Raw genomic sequence first — 19,458 nt, forward strand, 5'->3', positions numbered from 1 at the left:
ACGGCATCGAAAGGAAGCCATCCCGCCTCCTGACTTTATTTGGCTTGGAAGAGGAAGATGACAAGCTAATTAGGATAAAGGGACTGGCATCCCCACTGTTACTGGCTGCGAGAGCGGGCCTGGTCATTAAATGGAAATCCCCATACCTCCCAGTTAAAAAGAAATGGATTAATATTGCAAAGAACATTTATACAATGGATAAAATTACGGCAGCCCTCCATGATAAGGCCGCACGTCACGAGTAAACTTGGTGCGACTTCGCTAATCAGCATATCACACGCCCAAAAGAGAACAATCCCACATATCAAGAACCCTAGTAAGCAGCACTCCCCAACAAGAAGCAAATATTACCTGGAACGTTACAAGCCAACTAAGCCTGTCACAAACTCTCAACCTAAACATACCACCTGTGATAAACGTCCCGTCCTGCGCTAATCACAAGCTGAACCTTTGCCAACGAACTGGAAGAATCAGGAATGCCGCCCTGGGCAGGGAGGGGGAGGGAAAGGAAATGGGATAACTTAACCCAATTGGGGGGGGGGGAAGACAATTTACACGAAAGTGCCATTTTTGTTTAATAGCAATGTAACATTGATATAACAATGCAATATATAACAAGCACATATCTGTATGTATTGCCCTCATGTTTAAAAACCAATAAAACCTAAATAAAAAATTACCAGCCTTCATTACTGGCCAGCTGCGCCATCCGGCTTGCTGGCGCAATTTCCTTTTGTTGGTCAAGTGTCCAATCGACTTGCAGGCTCAGTAGAGCATTTGGGTTGCTGTGGCTTCTTTCTATGTTTGGGCAGAGCTTTTTCATTCAACGTAGCTTGTCTTCGGTACGGCAGAGGTGACCAAGAAGCTGGTCCAGTATTTGCTGCCGATTCTAGCTGCAGACGTATTGTGTGTAACGATGGGTTAGTCTCTTCTCGATAAGTATGATTGGATTCAGCGGTAATCGCCAGAGCCCAGACAAACCTGGGTATTGTTTTTGGTTGCACTTGAAAACCTGTTTAATAGCATTGTAGCTTATTTAATGGTCTAGTGATATTGGGTACTTGAAATGAACTGTAATTAAAATGAAACAAATTGAAATATATTGTCAACAAAGGATTTCTTTGAAAAAGAAATTGTGAAACGAAACAAAAGGCATCCACATTTACATTGTGAGGTCACCATTTTAAATGCACAGGTTAAAAATGAACTTCCTCCCGATAATTTGAAGATAACTCTTACCATTGGAGATTCCACAAATTAATATAATTTCTATTCAAACAGAGAAAGCTTCTGCAGCTTACAAAAGTTACATTTCAGCATTAATTATTGGGTTAACTGCTTTAGGTTTGAAAGTCATTATGAAAGATGTTTAAATGTTTCTAAAATGTGTAAACTTTTATAACGAAACCTACATATATTCACTATTTTCCCAATGGCTATAAAATATGGGAGAGAAAGTGGATGTCTGTCTAGGATATCAAGAGATATTACTCTAATAGACTTTGGGATTAGTAATGTGTTTATTTCTATTTTTGTATTTTGTATTTATATTTGATGGTCCTCATATTAATCTCTTTATTTTGTTTTTAAAGTTCTTGTGAGAGGCGACCAAAATGGCTGCTGAGGGGAGAGCTGCGTGTTGAGACGCTCTCGCCCCCGGGGCCTTGAATAATAAAGAAATTGCAAAAGTGCCATTCTCGGTTGGGGATACAAATCCTGGATCAGCAGAGGTGCGGGAGGAGGAGGAAGACCGCGTGAGGTGTGCAGTGCCTGCCGAGTTGGCTCTGTGATGTGTGCGGAGCCATGAGGCCGTAACGCAGTTTTGGAGGTCAGCGCGGGTCAGGCTCCAAAAAACGCCCACCCGGAGTGGCAGATACAGAGGAGCCTTGCAGGAGAGCTGCAGAGCCCCCTTGTATAGCCAATCAAGGGGTCGGTCGGTGCCGGTTGGTCTCCGGAGAACAGCATGATATGCGGCGAGGGCTGGGGGCGTTGACGGCTCTCCGTCGGGGGTGAGTCTGGGCATAACAGAGCCCTTGAGAAGGAGGAGATGATTCCTGCGCCCCTGCTAAAGCAGGGACCTGTGGCGCTGAAGTTCTGCTGAGGGGGTTGGTGGAGTCCTCATTGGACAGCAGTATTTGGAGCAGCAGATCAGTGGTGCAGGGCCCTCTGAGAAACACCTAACATAGAGCATGAGGGGCCTTGCACCCGGGACTGAGTGAGATCTCTAAGAGCACTAGGAGCTCACTGGAGCCTTAGGACAAGGTGAGGAGCAGGGGCCCCCAACCAGATCCCCTAGTTGGTTGCCCGGGGGGTAGGGTGCAGTCGAACCCCAGTAGACAAAGTAATTGAAGAGGCACTGAGGGAGGCCCACCCCTGACTGAGAAACCCTGCGCTGGGGGTGAGACACGGGCACTGACCCAGGCAGGCGCTGGGGGCAAGGAACGGGGGTTGTCCCAGCCCCACTGGGCAATTGGATATGCGGGAGGAGAGGAGCAGGAGCCCTGAAGCCCATCCAGGCTCGCAAGGGTGCACCAGCACTGGGAGGCACCTCACCCACCCCCCCGGGCACCAGGAAAACTTGACTACAGGGGCGGTGACTATTAGGATAGAGAGAACCTCCTGTGGCACACCGGCAAGAAAGCAGAGGGGAACATCAGGACTTGGCTCCCAGCAGATGGAGGCCCTCAGAAAGGCAGAGTGAGGGGCATCTACGGCTCGAGAGCAGCTGCTAGGTGAGACCAAGGTGACTAACAGGGTGCTCGGGCAGGGAGTAGGGGCCTGGACCCCCCACTATTTGACCTTGCTGTATACATGTCCAAAAGCAAGGTGAAGGATTCGGAGAATGCCATACAGGAAGTTGCAGAGGTCACCAGGAAGAGTGACGAGCTGGTAGACCAGCTGGCAAGGGTCACTCAGAACCTGAAGATACAGAGTGAGGACCTAGAGATCCGATCGAGAAAATCCAATATTAGAATCAAAGGTTTAGCCGAGCCAGTGGCGGACAAGGACCTGCGACCATGGCGCAGCATGTGTTTGCGGACCTGCTGGAGGTGGAAGATTGGTTAGGAATAGAGCTGGACCGAATGCATCAAGTGGGACCTAAGAGAGGAGAACACGGGCCAGACCCTGGACGTAGTGGTTGCCCTGCACCAGTATGGGGAAAAGGAGAAGGTGCTGGCGGTCGCCAGAAGGTCTAAATCAATAATCTACAATGGCTCGGAGCTCCAACTTTTCCAGGATTTAGCACATGCCACCCTGGTGAAGCATAGACAAATGGGGTCGGTGGTGGGCGCCTTAGCTCAAGCAGATATACGTTAGGAATAGACCTTTCCTTTTGGCCTATTGTTTGAGTGGGAAGGAAAACAACACTGTGTCATCACATGTAAGGAATGCTTGTGGGTCCTGAAGTTGGAGGAGGAGCGGGGTCCACAGCATGAACGGAGACCGGTGAGAGAACCGCTCAAAGGAACATTTGGGAGTTCGACCAAGAAACGGGCCTGAGCGGTCCAGGCAAACCAACTGACGAGGGGTAAGGAGCGGAGGGTCCACACCCGGAGCCTCACAAGGATCCACCGAGCTGAAATATTATGAGGGCGACAGGGACGTTTTTTTTATCGGGGGGAGGTGGAAGCTATCTTGGTCGTAGTCATGGGTCTGGGGGACACGCACAGGTTCACTCGGGGGTATTACAAGGGTTCAGTGGCAGGAACGTGGGATCAGGGGGGGGGGGCTAGAGGCTGGCTGGACCCAAACAGAGTGGGGGGATGGGGATGCAGGAGACAGGGGTTGGAGACACAAACTTAAGTTGCAGGGATATCCCCAGTTGATTGGGGCTTATGCTAAGGTAAACGTGGCAGAGTCCTCTTGGCTCTTCCCGCTCAACCGGGGCTGCTCATTCCAGACACTATGGGAGACCCCGAGGGCAGATACTTTATGGCAATTGTCAAATGGGACAGAGAGGCGTACACCCTGGCGACAGTATACACCCCCAACTCCGGACAGGGCGTGTTCCTGAGGACCATCATATCCAAAATTGAACAGTTTGCGAAGGGTAAGATAGTGCTCACAGGGGACTTTAATTTAGCATGGGTCCCAGACAAGCAGGTGGCCCCGACCAAGAGAACAAAGGAGGGAATAGGGAGTTTGGCCCTAGTGGACACATGGAGAGAATTAAAGGGGGAGTACAGGGGATATACCTTTTACACCCATGTCCAAAGGTCCATTTCAAGGATCGATTATGTGTGGGTATCCCATACTCTTTTACGGCAGGTGAGAGAGGTAGAGCTGGGGGCGATAGCGATATCAGATCATGCACTTATTAACCTTAACCTACACAGGAGAAGGGGGGACCAGGGCTCTGGAGATGGAGGCTTCCAGAACACCTCCTTAAAGACCGGCTGATTTGTGATGACCTGAGGGGGTGGATCAAAGACATCTTGGTAAATAACGTTTTGCGGGGTACGGAAGGGCACATTGTATGGGACACGTTCAAGGCCACCATCAGGGGGGAACTTATTGCTTGAAAAGCACAGAGAGATAGGCAAAGGGACCAGATGCAGAGGGAGTTAGCTGACCAGCTTAAGCAGGTAATGGCCAAAATAGAGAAGGAAACCGGTAACGCAGTAAGGAAAGAATATAGGCTGATCAGGGGCCAACTTGAGGTTCTCCAGTCTATGAAGGCTGAGCAATCACTCCTATAACTACAGCAGCAGAAACACTATATTAAAGCCAACAAGGCTGATAGGCTTTTGGCTAGACAGGTGAGGAAGAAGGAGGCGTCTAGGACTATACTACGGTTAAGAGCAGGGCATGGAGGGGAAAGCTACTCTAATGAGGGCATCATAGACATCTTTTTTACAGAATTCTATTTGAGTCTCTACACAACCGATTCACCAGAGGAGAGGGCCCAAAAAGAATATCTGGTGAGATGCCCCATGCAAAAGATTACTCTAGGGGAAAGGGAAGAACTGGACGGGATATCACCCCTGAGGAAGTGAACCGCAATCTTGTTGTTGCCATCTGGTAAGGCCCTGGGGCCCTGGACCCGGAAAAGGCCTTCCACCACGTGGAATGGTCTTTTCTTTTTCACACTATGGAGGTCATGGGCATGGGGGAAAGATCCATGCATATGCTGAGGGCTAATTATCGGGACCTGACCCTGGCCGGCTGTCTCGGGGGATAAGGGTGTCTCGGGGTACGAAACAGGGATGCCCACGCTCTCCTCTTCTGTATGCAATTCACCTGGAACCCTTACTCCCCCTTATCAGAGTAGCACCAGATGCCAGGGGTATTAGTTATGGGGTGGGGGGAATAATAAGGTGATTGCTTATGCGGCCAACATCTTACTGGCAATCATGACTCCGGAGACATTGCCGGGGATTGGAAGGGAATTGGAGGAATTCTGCAAGGGTGGCGGGCCTGAATATTAATGGCCACAAATCAAAGATGCTGAATATGACTGTGCCTGGGGAAACGGTGAGGGGTCTGAAGGAGAAATGCGTGGGCTCTTGGTAGTATTTGTTACCTGGGTGTACAACTCAGAGGGCCCATGTGGGATCTGTGCAGGGACAATTATCCGCCTCTCCTGGTGAGGGTCAAGCAACTCTTAAGGGAATGGGGCCCCCTATCGATATCATGGCTTCGGAGAAATAACACCCTGAAGATGATGATCCTCCCTAAGATCCTCTACTACTTTCAGGCCTTTCCCATGAAGGTTCCAAAGCACTTCTTTACAGAGCTCCAGCGACACATTAGTAGGTTCATTTGGAACAACAGCAAAAAACAAGAGTGTCCATGAGGTTACTAACAACACCTACTCACAAGGGAGATCTGGGGGTTCTGAACTTTTACCTCAACTACTTGGCGGCCCAGATTAGGGTGGAATGGGAATGGTTCATTGGGGAGTGGGACAAGCTATGGAAGACTAGACAGGGCGGTGGAGGGAGGCCCCTAGACAAAGTACTATGGTGCCCCAAGGTGGACAGACCTAAGAATATGTATATGAGCAAGATTACAGCTTTGGTTGGGTAGGTTTCGGACTCCCTGGTTGGACAGGAGGGCCAGACAACGTTCCCATCCCCGATGACACCAATATTTAGGAACCCACAATTTACCCCAGGCCGGAAGGCGGGAGCCTTTGGAAAGTGTCAGAGGCAGGGTACCGGGGGCTGCGGGACATAGCGGAGGAGGTTAAAACATATGAACAGTATAAACAACCATTTAACCTGGGGAGGGAGAGAGGTTCAGATACCCTCAAACTCGGCACTGGATAAACAATCCCAAGATCTTGGGTGTCAGCGACAAGAGCTGTCACCTTCTTTGAGAAATATGTAACAAGTAGTACTGGCGAGGCTAATATGGTAGCTGACCTTTACAGGATATTTTCTACCCATAGGGAGGCAGTGAGGTGGCCCTACATGAAACGCTGGGAGGACCCACTGGGACATGAAATAGAGGGAAGCAATGGGATTGCCTGTGTGGGGACATTCTAGGCTGACAAGGGCGGTGCAAATCAGGGAAATGTGGACCAAGGCCATAGTGCAGTGGCACCTCACTCCTGTAAGACTTCATAAATGCTATTCAGAGGTGTCTGATAGATGTTGGAGAGAGTGTGATGCACCAGGAACCTGGCACCACATATGATGGTCGTGTGGGAAGCTGCAGCCCTTCTGGAACTATGTACGTAAGGAGATGACGGGGATATTTGGTATACAGGCTGACAAGGACATTAAGGAGGCCATGCTTGAGATGGGGGACATTTTGGATACTTTACCCACTAAAGCTCAGAAGAAGGCCTATATGATCCTTAGCAAAGTGGCACTTTTACTGGTGGCTCGAAAATGGAAGAACAGGACAGTCCGCGACGTGCAACAATGGTTGTCGAAAGTTTGGAACTTTGTCGCCCTTGAGAGAGTGACATATTCTGTTCAGGGGGATCTGTGAAAGGTTGGGGCAGATTGCGATGTTGTTTTATCCTTTCTTCTCAGTGACTCAAGGGAATTCCTCTGTCCACAAAGATTTTGGGTGTTGGAACTGGTCTGAGGTCGGGAGGGGCGGTGAACTGAGGGACAATTCAGCTGTTTGTTTAGTTATGGGGAAAGGGGGGGAGGGGGAAATGTTATACATTGTTGAAAATGGCAGTAAAAACACTTAAATTTGTTTTCTTGTGAGAGTCCTCTCCACTCCACGCAGAGCATGGAGGGGCACATTCTCAAAACTTTATGTACTGGCAAAAAAGGTACACCACAATTTCGCAAAGGGCATCTGAATGCGTGCATGTTAGAGCTTATATGAACCCTTTTCACTGCCTTTGCACTTTTTTGCAAATAAGGGGGCATTGGAACGGATTTTAGTCCGCATCCTGAATCCACGAATGGGAGGCACCTTGAAATGTGCAAAAATCAAAGACCTTCCCCTGTGTCTGCTTGGATTAGATGCAGGGGAGGGTGCAATGCATGGGAGGTTCATTTCTGAACCTTTCATGCATTTTCTATGATGTTTAAACTTTAAACTAAAGTCTGTTTTGCAATAATAACAGTATGTTTTGCAATAATAAACGGCTGTAAGAATTACACTTGTAAAAGGGTTGTGTTAGTCTAAAACTCCAGTGCTGTTTGATCTAGGAACAAGAGAAGAACATTTTAAATGTTACCATCCTGTTATATTTCAGGTATTTGACTGGACCAGGATTGTCGATCTTCATTCCCAAACACTCAATATCTTTCTGAACCTACAATCAACTGGACTAAAAGGAGGAGGTACAACACATAGTTACTGAATGGATAACTGCTGCATGTTTGTATTTTAACCTTGGAATGAAGTCGAAGGACACATTGCCATCTTTCCACAGAGGTATCTGAATCCAGCTTCATGCAGGACATATTTTTAAGTTATGATGTTTAAACATTTTATGTTCATAATTGGTAGCACTGCAGTTATCATTTGAAAGATTTCGCCTGGTTTAACACATGCAGGCCTAATTCACAAAAAGCTTTTTTCCAGGTTTAAGGTGCACCTAGAAAAAAAATCTCAATGTTCTCATTTTCTCAAATCACTCTATTCTCGATTCAGACATGCTTATGCTGGGGTATGCCCCCCAGATGATCTATATCTTGCAGATTGGAAAGGAGCAAATCTGCACATTTAGCCGTTGCACCAGATTTGTCAGGGCAGGCTGGGGTGCGGGAGTAGGGGGGCAAGTTGTAACTTTATAAGGAAAATTACAAAGATTTGCAAAAGCATTTTAGATATGTAGCAATACAACAAAGCTACTGCAGATTAATCTAGGTCTAAGTGGTTAGAATTTTTAAATATCCATTTACAACTACACTACGAGTATGAGTAATTTACACATTGCAAACATTACACACAACTACTATTTTCAGGTATAACATAGTTTTGCTTGTGGATGTTACCATTTGAACTTGTGAGTTCTGCAATACTTAGGTTTCCCATGTCTTTGACATGGTTCTTTGTGACTAACATGTCCAGTAATAATGTTGTGCTCCACTCCTGCTATTGGTGATCTTTGTGAATAATGGTCTAGATGTTTACCACAACCACGTGTGCGTGCACGTGTGCATTCTGGTGTATACTCTTCATGCTTAATATAATCTTGCACATTTCTCTCTGACAGTCTCTGAACTGTAGGCGTGTAAGATCGTCTCAAGTCACCTGTCATCAGGTTGATCTGAAGTGTCCTTTTTAGCCTCCCCATTAGTTCACATTTGTTACAAGTGACGGGTGCTGCGTCATGCAACACTAATACACGGTCTTCCATCCATATCTGGCTTAGCTACACATTCCATTGAGGGACATTATGCTTTTTATTACTTCATTTTATTTTTAAAAGTCTCATTTAAAATTGTGACAATTGGTATACATAAAACATTTATATGATTTTGCAGTAGAGGTTTGCCATGCTAGCATGAAACGTATTTTTCTGTTTGTATGACATAATCTCTACCCCCAAAAAACTAAATTGACGTACAAAAATGAAAACGCTAGTAAATAACTCCAATCTGTGCTTATATCAAGATCTTCGGTACTGAAATTATGGATTGAGAGTCACTTGGCAATCACATTATGCCTACTGGATGTTTTAGCTGAAAAGTGTTGAAGAATAGGTGGTGTTTGTTTTATTGTTCTTAAATGAGGGAGGTATGCATTCTTAGCTGTTCTACATTTTATCACAGCAATTTGTGGCTCACTACAAGCCTTAATTTCAATGTATGAATTTTGCTATCTAAGAATTTAAGGTAATATCCATAATAGCTTGAGGTACATAAAGCATTGTATGATAGATCTGAACTTCCTCCAAGACACCATTCTGTGAATATATAATATATCACAGCTATTTGGAGTGGATCCGTCTGTGCAGAATAACTGATAACAATGACTAGAGCAGCATGAAACTTCATTTTAAGGCAAGACACAGAGCTAACTATGCATATCCTCATTCCTTTATTTCTCTTACAGCAGCTGAACGTTTACCGTTGAACCTAGAATGTAAAACATTGAAAAACATTCCATCCCTCGATAAACTACTTTCTTCTGAAAGCTTTCTCCTTCTTTCGTGCTGCTGACAGGGCAGATAATTACACTCAGCAACTGTAAGAATGATTGAGTAGGTGGGAGGAGAGAGAGGTGTGAGCAAATGGGTGAACATCCAGCATGTTGTGTGTGAGTGGGCAGGCTTGTTTAGACTTGAGGCTTACATGGTCTTTGACCCTCATTTGCTGCATGGCCACGTGGGGTTTGGAAGAACGGCTTGAAAGCTTGAGGGCTGCGCCGGAGCTAGGAGTGCAGGTGGCAGCATGTAGTGTGGAAGGCGGAAAGCATAGGGCATTTGGAGGAATAGGCAAGGCCCTGCAGAGGAGTCGTGAATTCTATTTGTGGGGGGAGCCCTCCCCTCTACCCCTCTGCTTCGAGGTGGAGTCAGGGCTCACTGACTCATGCTAGGCTTTAGTGTTGCTTGAGTCGCACACAGGAGCCATTGGTGGACCGATACAGATGCTTGGTAGTCTTAGGGGAATTGTAACAGGCACAGCCCACAGACCTGATACTTTTTGAGGAACAGGAGAGAGAGGCCCTATTATTAAGGAGCCTGGAGAGAGTCACGTAGATAGGAATGATGAATTGAGGACGGAGAGAGACCAGGGATCATGGCAGAGAAAGGAGCATCTGGATCAGGGACATTAGGACCAGACATGGATATGAGGCTGTGGGCCTATGTCCAGCAGGCTATGGCTAAGGCGATCGGGTAATTTGGAGAGAGAATGGAAAAGACAAAAGAGCTTGTGGCTGACGATTCGACCAGGGCCACAGAGATACGTGACAAACTCAGACACTTAGTGGACAAAGAGAAGAGGTTTTAGTCTGCAGGGATGGTGTGTCAAGGCATGACGATGACAGATCCATGAATGGGGGGGAGGGTGTCTTTGTATGTACATATGTCATGGTGGGACCTGGAGAGGTCAGTAAGAGATGCAGGTGATCAGAGGATGCAAAGAAATGTCCTGCATTATGACAGGAAATGAAGGATCCAAGGTGGCAGAGTCTGGTACGCGCATAAAGAACAGACATGGGGCCACGGAGACTGCTGGGTTGATAAGTCGTCCAGCTGCAGAAATGTGCAGTTTCATGTTCCTCAGACTTTGAGAGGTAGGTGGAGAGGATGGAGCGTAGAAATGCCCTTCAGAAGAGTTCACGAGACAGATGTTTTCACCCGTTTTTTACACATCACATGCTTTCACTGCCTTCATACCCTATGGAGCTTGTACAACTGTACCTAGAGCACTTGCTGAGGAGGAATATCCCTATAGAGATGAGGGTGATAATGAGATCATAGTACACCTGGGAGGGCTTGAATGAAAACGTGCCAGTGATTCCCGAGCTACACACCAAGGTGATGGCATTCCTGCAAACGATGGGAAAGGACCTTGATAAGGGCTGGGGCAAATGCCTCATGGCTTGGCAGCATTGTATTTTGGATGTGTTACAGCCAGTGGCAAATGTTTTTAACGTGCTGTTGCAGGCGTATGTGATTTAAGATATTGTGGTTGTGGAAGAGACAAGACAGTGGGTGCAAGGAGAAGTGTGTATGTTGGGCAATGCTAACACTGCCCAATTCACAGAGACAGAGTGTTTTGTTAAAGATAGACCTCCAAATCGGGTGAGTTGGCCACTGATGAGATGAGATGGGGTGGAGCTGGGGTGGTGCTTTTTGGAGAACAGTTCAATAAAGATACAATGAGATTTGCTGGAGAGTTTGCATGCATTCTGAAAGCTCTGAAAGTTATTTGGAAGGTTTTCAGTGATGATATTTTTGGTATTGCCGAGAGAATGCAAGGTTGATTCTCCATTCTATAGCCTGGGAATCGCACATGGTGTATCTCAGTGTGCAGGCAGTCATTATAACTACTATCAGTACCCGGTTCTGTCATTCTTGCCTTGGGTCAGAAGAGTGACAGGAGCAACCGAGCATGTAGTGAAAGTTGAGGACAAGGTGCTCAAGCTAAGCAGACAGTGCGTCCATTCTTGTATCCTTCTATGATTCGGTTGCAGACAAGCTCAGTTTTTGGCGAGTTGGGAAATAGTAATGTAGGCTTCCTGGGTTTTAAGAGGCTTGTGCAGCTCAGGCTTCCTGGGAAGATAAAATTATCAAGGGAGGAACAGGAGCTAGTACGTACAGAGGTGCAAGAATTAGGAAAACATGTATTATTATAGAGATTCACTTAGGAAGCCCAGGGTTCTAGAGCAATATTTTCCTCAGAAAAGAAAGACGAGGGCATGAGGCCAGTGATCAGCTTCAGAATGACTGGGCATTGTATTGCCACTTTAAGATGGAAGGGATACACCTTCTGAGGGATACCTTACAGTAAGGGGACTGATTGATGCAGTTAGATTTAAACGAAAATTATCTGGCTGTCCCTGTTTGTGCAGCGAATAAAAACTATCTTCATTTCAGGTCAGGAAATTTACATTTATTTGACTTCCATTCAGATTGATTTTGAGGCATTTATATAGCGCACACAACAAACCAAATCGTATCCTGGCGCAGATGGAACACTGGCTGAATAGAATAGAAAAGTCAGCCAGATGATTGTTAGTGCCAGTGAAATTCACTGAAGGATCAAATGAGGACGGTACCTATTTGAATAAGTAGGTCTTTAAACCTGCTCCAAAGCTCAGTAAAGAATTTGCCCTTCTTAGATTCATGGGAAGGCTGTTCCATAATCTAGATCCAGCAACTGAGAAGCTACAATCTCCTCTTGTAACACAATTTGAGTTCGGAATAATGAGCAGACATTGATCTTCTGACCTCAAAGCCGTGTGAGGTAATACCGCTTCAGTTTATTCGTTAAGTAAGTTGGTGCCAATCCATTTAGGCATTTAAACACCATACACCCGATTTTAAATTTAATGCGGTCTTCCACCGCGAACCTAGATTGACTTTGGCTCCACAGTACTTCATAGTGATGATACGGCTAGCTGCCATGGCTTCGTTGCAAGAGAGAGAGGGGTGCAGTTGTTTGTTTATTTTGATGATTCGCTATTGATAGCTCAGGTGAGGAAGCAGGTAGAAAGACACACAACCACGACAGTGGACTTAGTGGAGACTCTAGGCTATCTGGTGAATCAGGAGAAATCATTTATGATACTACAAACACAATTATTGTGTTTTGTGGTAGACACATGGCTGGATGTCTTGAATTTGTTGAGGGAGAATGTGGAGGCCAACTGGACTTCACATTGTTTGCAGGGTGCCAGTGACTGCATGTTAGAAAAGAAGGCATCTTTAAGAAGATAGAGACCAAGTGGGGGCTGTATAAGGTGGATTTGTTAGCGAGTTGACAAGATGCCAGAACTGTAAGCAGCTGGTGAGGATTCTTTTCAGCAAGAATGGGTGAGGGAGGGCTTACATGCCTTACCACCCTTTGCAATTCTAGTACAGAGACTGGCACAGCTGAGGGGTGCCATGGATGCATTGGTGAGTGTGATGGCTTTTTTGATGTCCTTGGTTTGGTTTGCAACAATTGGTGACATCTACAGAGACCTCATGTGTACTACTGAGATTTATATGGGTGTGTTGATGGACAAGGCAATAGCAACTTCCACTGGTTTTAAAAGGGCAGTTAACCTAGATGGAGTGGATTATTTCAGGCAAGAATAGGCAGAGCCTTACTTATCAAAGAAGAATAGGCAGCTGTTACAGGAATCAGTGGCCCCAGGAACATGATGGATTTATGAAGGCGCATGGAATAGGTTATGTTCTTGGTGTACTGAATGGGATGCAGATCTCCTACCAGCTCATGCAGCGGACATGGTGAATAACTTGAAATAAATCTTTCAAGCAGGACCGGCACACAGGGCAATCAAGGTGCAGAGTTCGGAGATAATAGCAGAACATTGTTTGGAAGGCTGACAGGCAGTGGGTTTTGTAATGTTGGTTTGCAGCTTGATGAAGAGTGTAAGCATTCTTAGGCTGCCGATTCAAATTGTCAGAGAAACAGAGTTCTCACAATCATTGTCTTGTGCTTGCAAAGACCGCGATGGCTGTATTCTCTTGCAAGTCAATCCATAGAGTTACATGTTTGCTCCACCATAGCAATCCCAAAACAATCAGACCCACCCACCAGACCTCCACCTGTATAGGCCATGACCTCTTGGCACAGTGGGACCTAATCATGATTCTTCCAAAACAAAACTTAACCATCCTCCACTGTCCAGTTTATGAAGATAGAAAGTTTAGTGGATGCGTATGTCTCTTACTTGTTTGTCACCTGAACTGGATCCTTCAGGAAGGTGCCAGCTGAATAGCAACCTGGATTGCCATCATCCTCATTGCGCTTGCTTGTAATGTTCCACTCAAGTCCATAGTCCTAGACAGTTTTTAACATGTGATCCCAGAGAGATCCGTTGGATAAAGACTTGCCCGGCAGCTTTCATGTCAGATTACACAATACAAACAGAAAATCAATGAATGGTGATAGAGATACATGATATCTATCTATCTATCTATCTATCTATCTATCTATCTATCTATCTATCTATCTATCTATCTATCTATCTATCTATCTATATATATATATATATATATTACATGGACGCGGTAGCATCCATGTAGTTATGGTTAAGTTGGTGTTTCCATAGGAAGAGCATTTTTTGGGTGGCTTATAACTTCGCTCCCTCTGGACGAATCCTCACCAAACTTTGCAAAAAAAAGTATATGGCCCACTCTGAATTTTTTTGCAACGTTTGGAGAGGTTTGGTCCAGGGGGGGCAAAGTTATAGGGCGGGGTCCCAAAGCATTTGTTTTTCCCATAGACATAATGGGAAAAAACTTTGCGCACGCCTACAGCCCAAACCGCTGGGCGGATTTACACCAAATTTGCGGCAGGAGCGGGTGCTTGGTCCCAAAAGCGTGCTTTTGCAAATTTGGTGTAAATCCGTCCAGTAGTTTTTTTTTAAAATGAACAAAATGTAAGGCAAAAAAATGTGTGATATCTCCGTTCGCTCCGCGGATGGACTTCCCGGTTCGCTCCGCGGACAGTGCTCTGATTGGCCGAGCGGCTTGCGTGATGTCCGCGGACATGCGACGTGTTCGCTGATTGGACGGCGTGGTGCGTGAAGCGCGTCAGATTTTCTGTGGCGTCCGCCATCTTGCATTTGCGGACGACTTCGGACAGCGCGGTGAAACTTGGATTAAAAATTGTATTTAGTGGAGTGTGTTGGTGTGTAAGAGTGTTTGGGGAGGGTGGGGGAGTATGAGATAGGTTCAATGTTTTGTTTTTTTTATGTGCTAGACGCTTTTGTTGTGTTCGATTTGTCTGCGGACAACACGGCTGTTCTGAAATTTTCTATATAAACTAAATGGTGGGGTGTACCGATGACGGAGTATGTGTCCGTTTTGTTCGTAAGCAAGCTAAAATTGAGCTAAGACCACTTGCGGTGTCCTTAAATGTTGGTACATAAACAAAATGGGGGTGTCCTGAGGACGCTGTCCGTATTGTATTCTGGCAAGTTGAATGTGTTCTAAGAACACTTGCGGTGATGAAATGTTTGCAATTAAACAAAATGGGGGTGTTCTGAGAACGCTGTTCGTATTGTTCGTTGTCAGGTTGAAAGTGTTCTAAGAACCCTCCTTATGTCTGCTGACATTACAATTTCCTATGGGCCTTACCTGACTTTTTGTCCACTAAACAAACGATAAATCAGGCTGCTGTGCGCCGACATTATGTGATAATCCTATCACTTGCCCCATCGACCTGGCTGACCTGTTTTTGCGACACTAAGTCATATCTCCCGCCCCTAAGCCTGACATTATCAAAGCATTCATATTCCCTGTCTCTCTCCGTGACGTTACAGGGTGCGTAGCCAAATGCACCCAGTCGTCTCCAGTCCTACGCGACTTTACACAGAACCCGGAAAACAACACACATAATCTCACAACACAGCGCGCCACAATTCGGAATATGAAACTGTGATTTAAAAGCAAACAGCAAGATTGTACATTTCGTAAAGTACATTTATTTGACATCAAATGTTTAGAGAATATTCAGCGATTTGCATTTGTCTTTGTTGTCGATGTGCAAAAGTTCATCTTGAGTCACGCGCTGTTCCTTTGCGTTACACAGGGTGTTGGTTTATGATAAAAGAAGGACTGTGGTCGCACTGATAATCGGAAGGCTGTTCCAACAACGAGGCATTAGACCACCATAGCGGTTGGTATGTTGCTTCTAGCCGCTAGTACCGCGTAAGGGCATCCTTGGCGATTGTCCCATAAAATGGTGAGGGTCATGAAGTTGTTTACTCGGAGCTGCACCTGGCAGTTAAAAAATGCGTCGGCCGGGGTCTGAAAATCGTGGCATTGACAGTAGGGAAGGATGTATCTGTTTTAAAAACATAAATTAGTCTCACGAGCCGATCTTCATTAAAAATATTCATTTTATTTATTAGGGCTTGAAACTTTTTGCTAGCGAGGATAGTGCAACGGAGTATGTTAACTTATTCCCACTAACCCACCCTCTCTCCTCTGCCTTTTTCAGAGCCGTCTGAGCGCCAGCGGACCACTTCGGCGGTGATAGTGCGCGGGACAAAACAATATGCCACATTGAACGAACAAGTACAACTTAACCAGGCTTTACCGCCACGCTATTGTTATTATATTCCGGTATAAAATAATTTAACGGGTTACTTACATTATATTGGCATTTTCCATTGTCTATGCGTAATGCAGTCTCTAAATACGACTCCGTCTGTGCCAACGATCTTTCTCATAGTGATAAAATATATAAAAGCGGTTTCGTTTCAGAAATGTCATCCTTATCGTCTCTTACGTTTTTGCACCCCTCCTTCAAAAGAAGTCTTTTGGCACGATCCCTGTCTGTCAAGGTAAAAAAACAATAGAACCTTATAGTGCGAGTCGTGGGCCACTCCGGCCCGCGAGCAAAAAATGGAAGCAGCTGACCTTCACTGTGAACGAGCATAAATTCTTACTTTGCAACATTCTGTGTAAAGCCATCCCTGAGAAATTGCTTTTTACACTCCATCTTTGTATATTGTCTGCGTGCTAATGAAAAAAGTTTGTTAAAGGGAGTTTATGGTTAACTTGCGCTACTAAAAACCTATGAAATTCAGTAAAAAAACTTTGTTAACGGGACGTTTTGGTTAAGTTGCGCTAATAAAAACCTATGAAATTGAATGAAAAAACTAAGTTAAAAGGGACGTTATGGTTAAGTTGCGCTACTAAAAACCTATCAAATTCAGTAAAAAAACTTTGTTAAAGGGATGTTATGGTTCAAAGTAAAACCGAAAACCCCCTAAAATTCGGCAGTTATGGTAAGATAAGCAACCATAACTCGCGCCACCGTGCACTGCTAACACTAACACCCAGGACATCAAAGATGAAATCACAAATGTCATTGATGACATCACTGATGACATCACATGGCTGGCTCTCTCTTTTTTTCCTTTACTGACATATCTAAGCCACATAGTTTTCTTCAGTAACAGTCAGGAAGTAAAAATTGAAGTTTTTTTACTGAATTTGATAGGTTTTTAGTAGCACAACTTAACCATAACGTCCCTTTTAACAAAGTATTTAATTGGATATATATATATATATATAAAACGCTTAGTTATGTTTCCGTGCTCAGCTGATGCACTTTCTCAGTGTTAGGTTGCCCTCTGCTGTCCAAATGGCAAAGTGCACCCACTTCAACAACAGCTACCATTTCACCACACAGAATGAGCACGGTTCTATGCGGTCACCTTTACCTTCCACTATTGTAAACATTCGGAAGTAACTTCTTTCCACCCCCACTTCTCTTCAAACAGGCCACAGCGGTTCCAGTGTCAATGAACAGTTAATCACGGTTCAACGTTTCAGTCTCCAGATAGCAAAATGCTGTAGATAAAAGCGTAGACAGGGACGATATGAGGGCAGATAAATATGAAATCAGGGATTGGGAATGCTTGAAAATATCTGCTTGTCCAAAAGACAAACTGTAAGAGAAATCTACTTGCCCTCTCAAAAATATTATTTCCCTAATCTTGCAGACTAAAACAATTAAATATGGCACACAAACACACCAGTATCACTATTTAGGGAAACATCCATTAAAAAAACGTTGCACTAATCTGCAGTCAGAGGATTATCTCAAGCTTGTCTCTTCATTATGGTGATTGTGGGCGGAGTCATAATAAACGCAATGAGCTTTAAACGTATGCTATGTTTTGTCTCGGGTACTAAGAGTAGGTGGTGATGACCCCTAGTTCAGACACCAAAGAATGATGTGAGGTATTGGTGAATTGATTCAGATGGGATTCATAAAGTAAAGGTATAATCAATTTGAAAATTATAAAGCCCCTAGCCAAATCGCCTAGCTAATTCTTGCTCAAATCATACATGTATAATGCTATTTACCGCCATGACAATTGAATACAGTAGTGGGATTGAAACATGCATTAAAAAGGCAAATTCAGAATCATTTGCAGAACTCCTCCCTTGATCTTAATTCAATAGAAAGTCCATCTTTCCTAGTTGTTAGCAAATTGGACAAAACCTAGATTCGTCCTTGGCTCACTAAGCTAAGGCCATTTCCCCCAGTTAGATGAATTGCTGCACAGATAATCTTTTGAATTGACTGGTATTTTACAGTAATCCCTAATGAAATAACAGGTATTTTTCTCCATTGGCCATCCAAAGTCTGAACCTGGACAAAGGCATGTCAATTGCCTGCCAAGGCTTGACCAGTCTTTTAATGTCATCGGAGGTCCTTCACAACATATGATGTGCCTTAGATCTCCCAGCTGACAAGTGGGAACATCCCAGAGCCGCAGTGCGAGTTGTTCCCCTCCTAGCACAGTAGCCATTGTTTTCATTACCTTATTGCTGCATGTAATTTTCCGAGCGGACTCTAGACTTCAGCAACCTGTCAGACTGTAGCCAACTACATCCCACAACAACAATTAATGATGCAACACAATATGCAGCTACACGCCAACTCTAGCCTAGGCTCTGCAGAGCTCAATCTCCACTGTACACCCTGACTGCTCACCAGTCAGCTACCCTCACGTTTGCAGGCAGGCCACTTCACATCACTGAGTCAATCAGGGCTCCCACTTGAGATTTGGCACAGTAGTTCTAGCTTGGAACATAGCACAGTGCTTCCTCTATAAGATTGGGTGATGAGAGTATCAATTATTGATGCAGTATCAATTATTGCAATCTACTTATCTGCTCTATAGTCAGATTAGATAAGCAAATAGCCAGGTTGCTGAGCCCGGTAGTCAACAGATGTAAAGTGCACAAGTCCTCATCTGGAGCAAAATGCAGCTGCTTCTGTTTACCACAGATGGTGTTCATGCCTTTCCATGAGGTATGCCACTTCCTTTACATTTGCAAATAGGGCTAGAATTTCCAGAATCATAAAATTGGACAGCCAGAGTCTGAAGACTAGCACATCACTCATACAGAGGTTGAACTGACATGTAATCTTCAAGCAATTCTCGATTTCAACCTTATTTTCAATTGTTGGTTAATTGAGGACCAGCAGCCTCATCAGACATTGGTGGTCATTACAAGTGTGCCAGTCTGGGAATTAAGTGCTAGTAATTCCGTTTACCAGCACTTTTCCGGACCGTAGCATTCCGAGTCGTATCACCGGTAACACTTATGGAGGCAACACTGCACTCTGTGCCACCATTGCTGGTAGCACAGCCAACGTAGTTGAGGCACCTACAGGGGCATTTTCCAGAAGCACCGGCACCACGGAAATACAGTGTCATTATGACAATGGATTTGCTGGAAACACTGGCATCAAAATACCAGTACGATTGGCAAATCCATGCCGGAAACACCAGCACCGCGGAGCAGAAGGAAAAACGGGCAAGGTGGGGGAAGAAAAGGCCACAGGTGCCCCCAATGCACTTCAGTGCACCCAATAAGCACAG

At 45.1% G+C, this 19,458-nt stretch overlaps 1 protein-coding gene across 2 annotated transcripts in view; it reads left to right on the top strand.

The window, feature by feature from the left end:
* The window catches only part of SACS (sacsin molecular chaperone), a 669,847-nt gene that overhangs the window by 391,365 nt on the left and 259,024 nt on the right, over nt 1–19,458 (top strand). For both annotated transcript variants that reach the window (XM_069640129.1, XM_069640130.1), the window contains one exon: nt 7,670–7,757. In XM_069640129.1, the coding sequence (XP_069496230.1) occupies nt 7,670–7,757 (88 nt within the window). The remainder of the gene's footprint in view (nt 1–7,669; nt 7,758–19,458) is intronic.

This window comes from Ambystoma mexicanum, chromosome 7q (genome assembly GCF_040938575.1).
Source record: "Ambystoma mexicanum isolate Mex_15411 chromosome 7q, UKY_AmexF1_1, whole genome shotgun sequence".
Lineage (NCBI taxonomy): Eukaryota > Metazoa > Chordata > Amphibia > Caudata > Ambystomatidae > Ambystoma > Ambystoma mexicanum.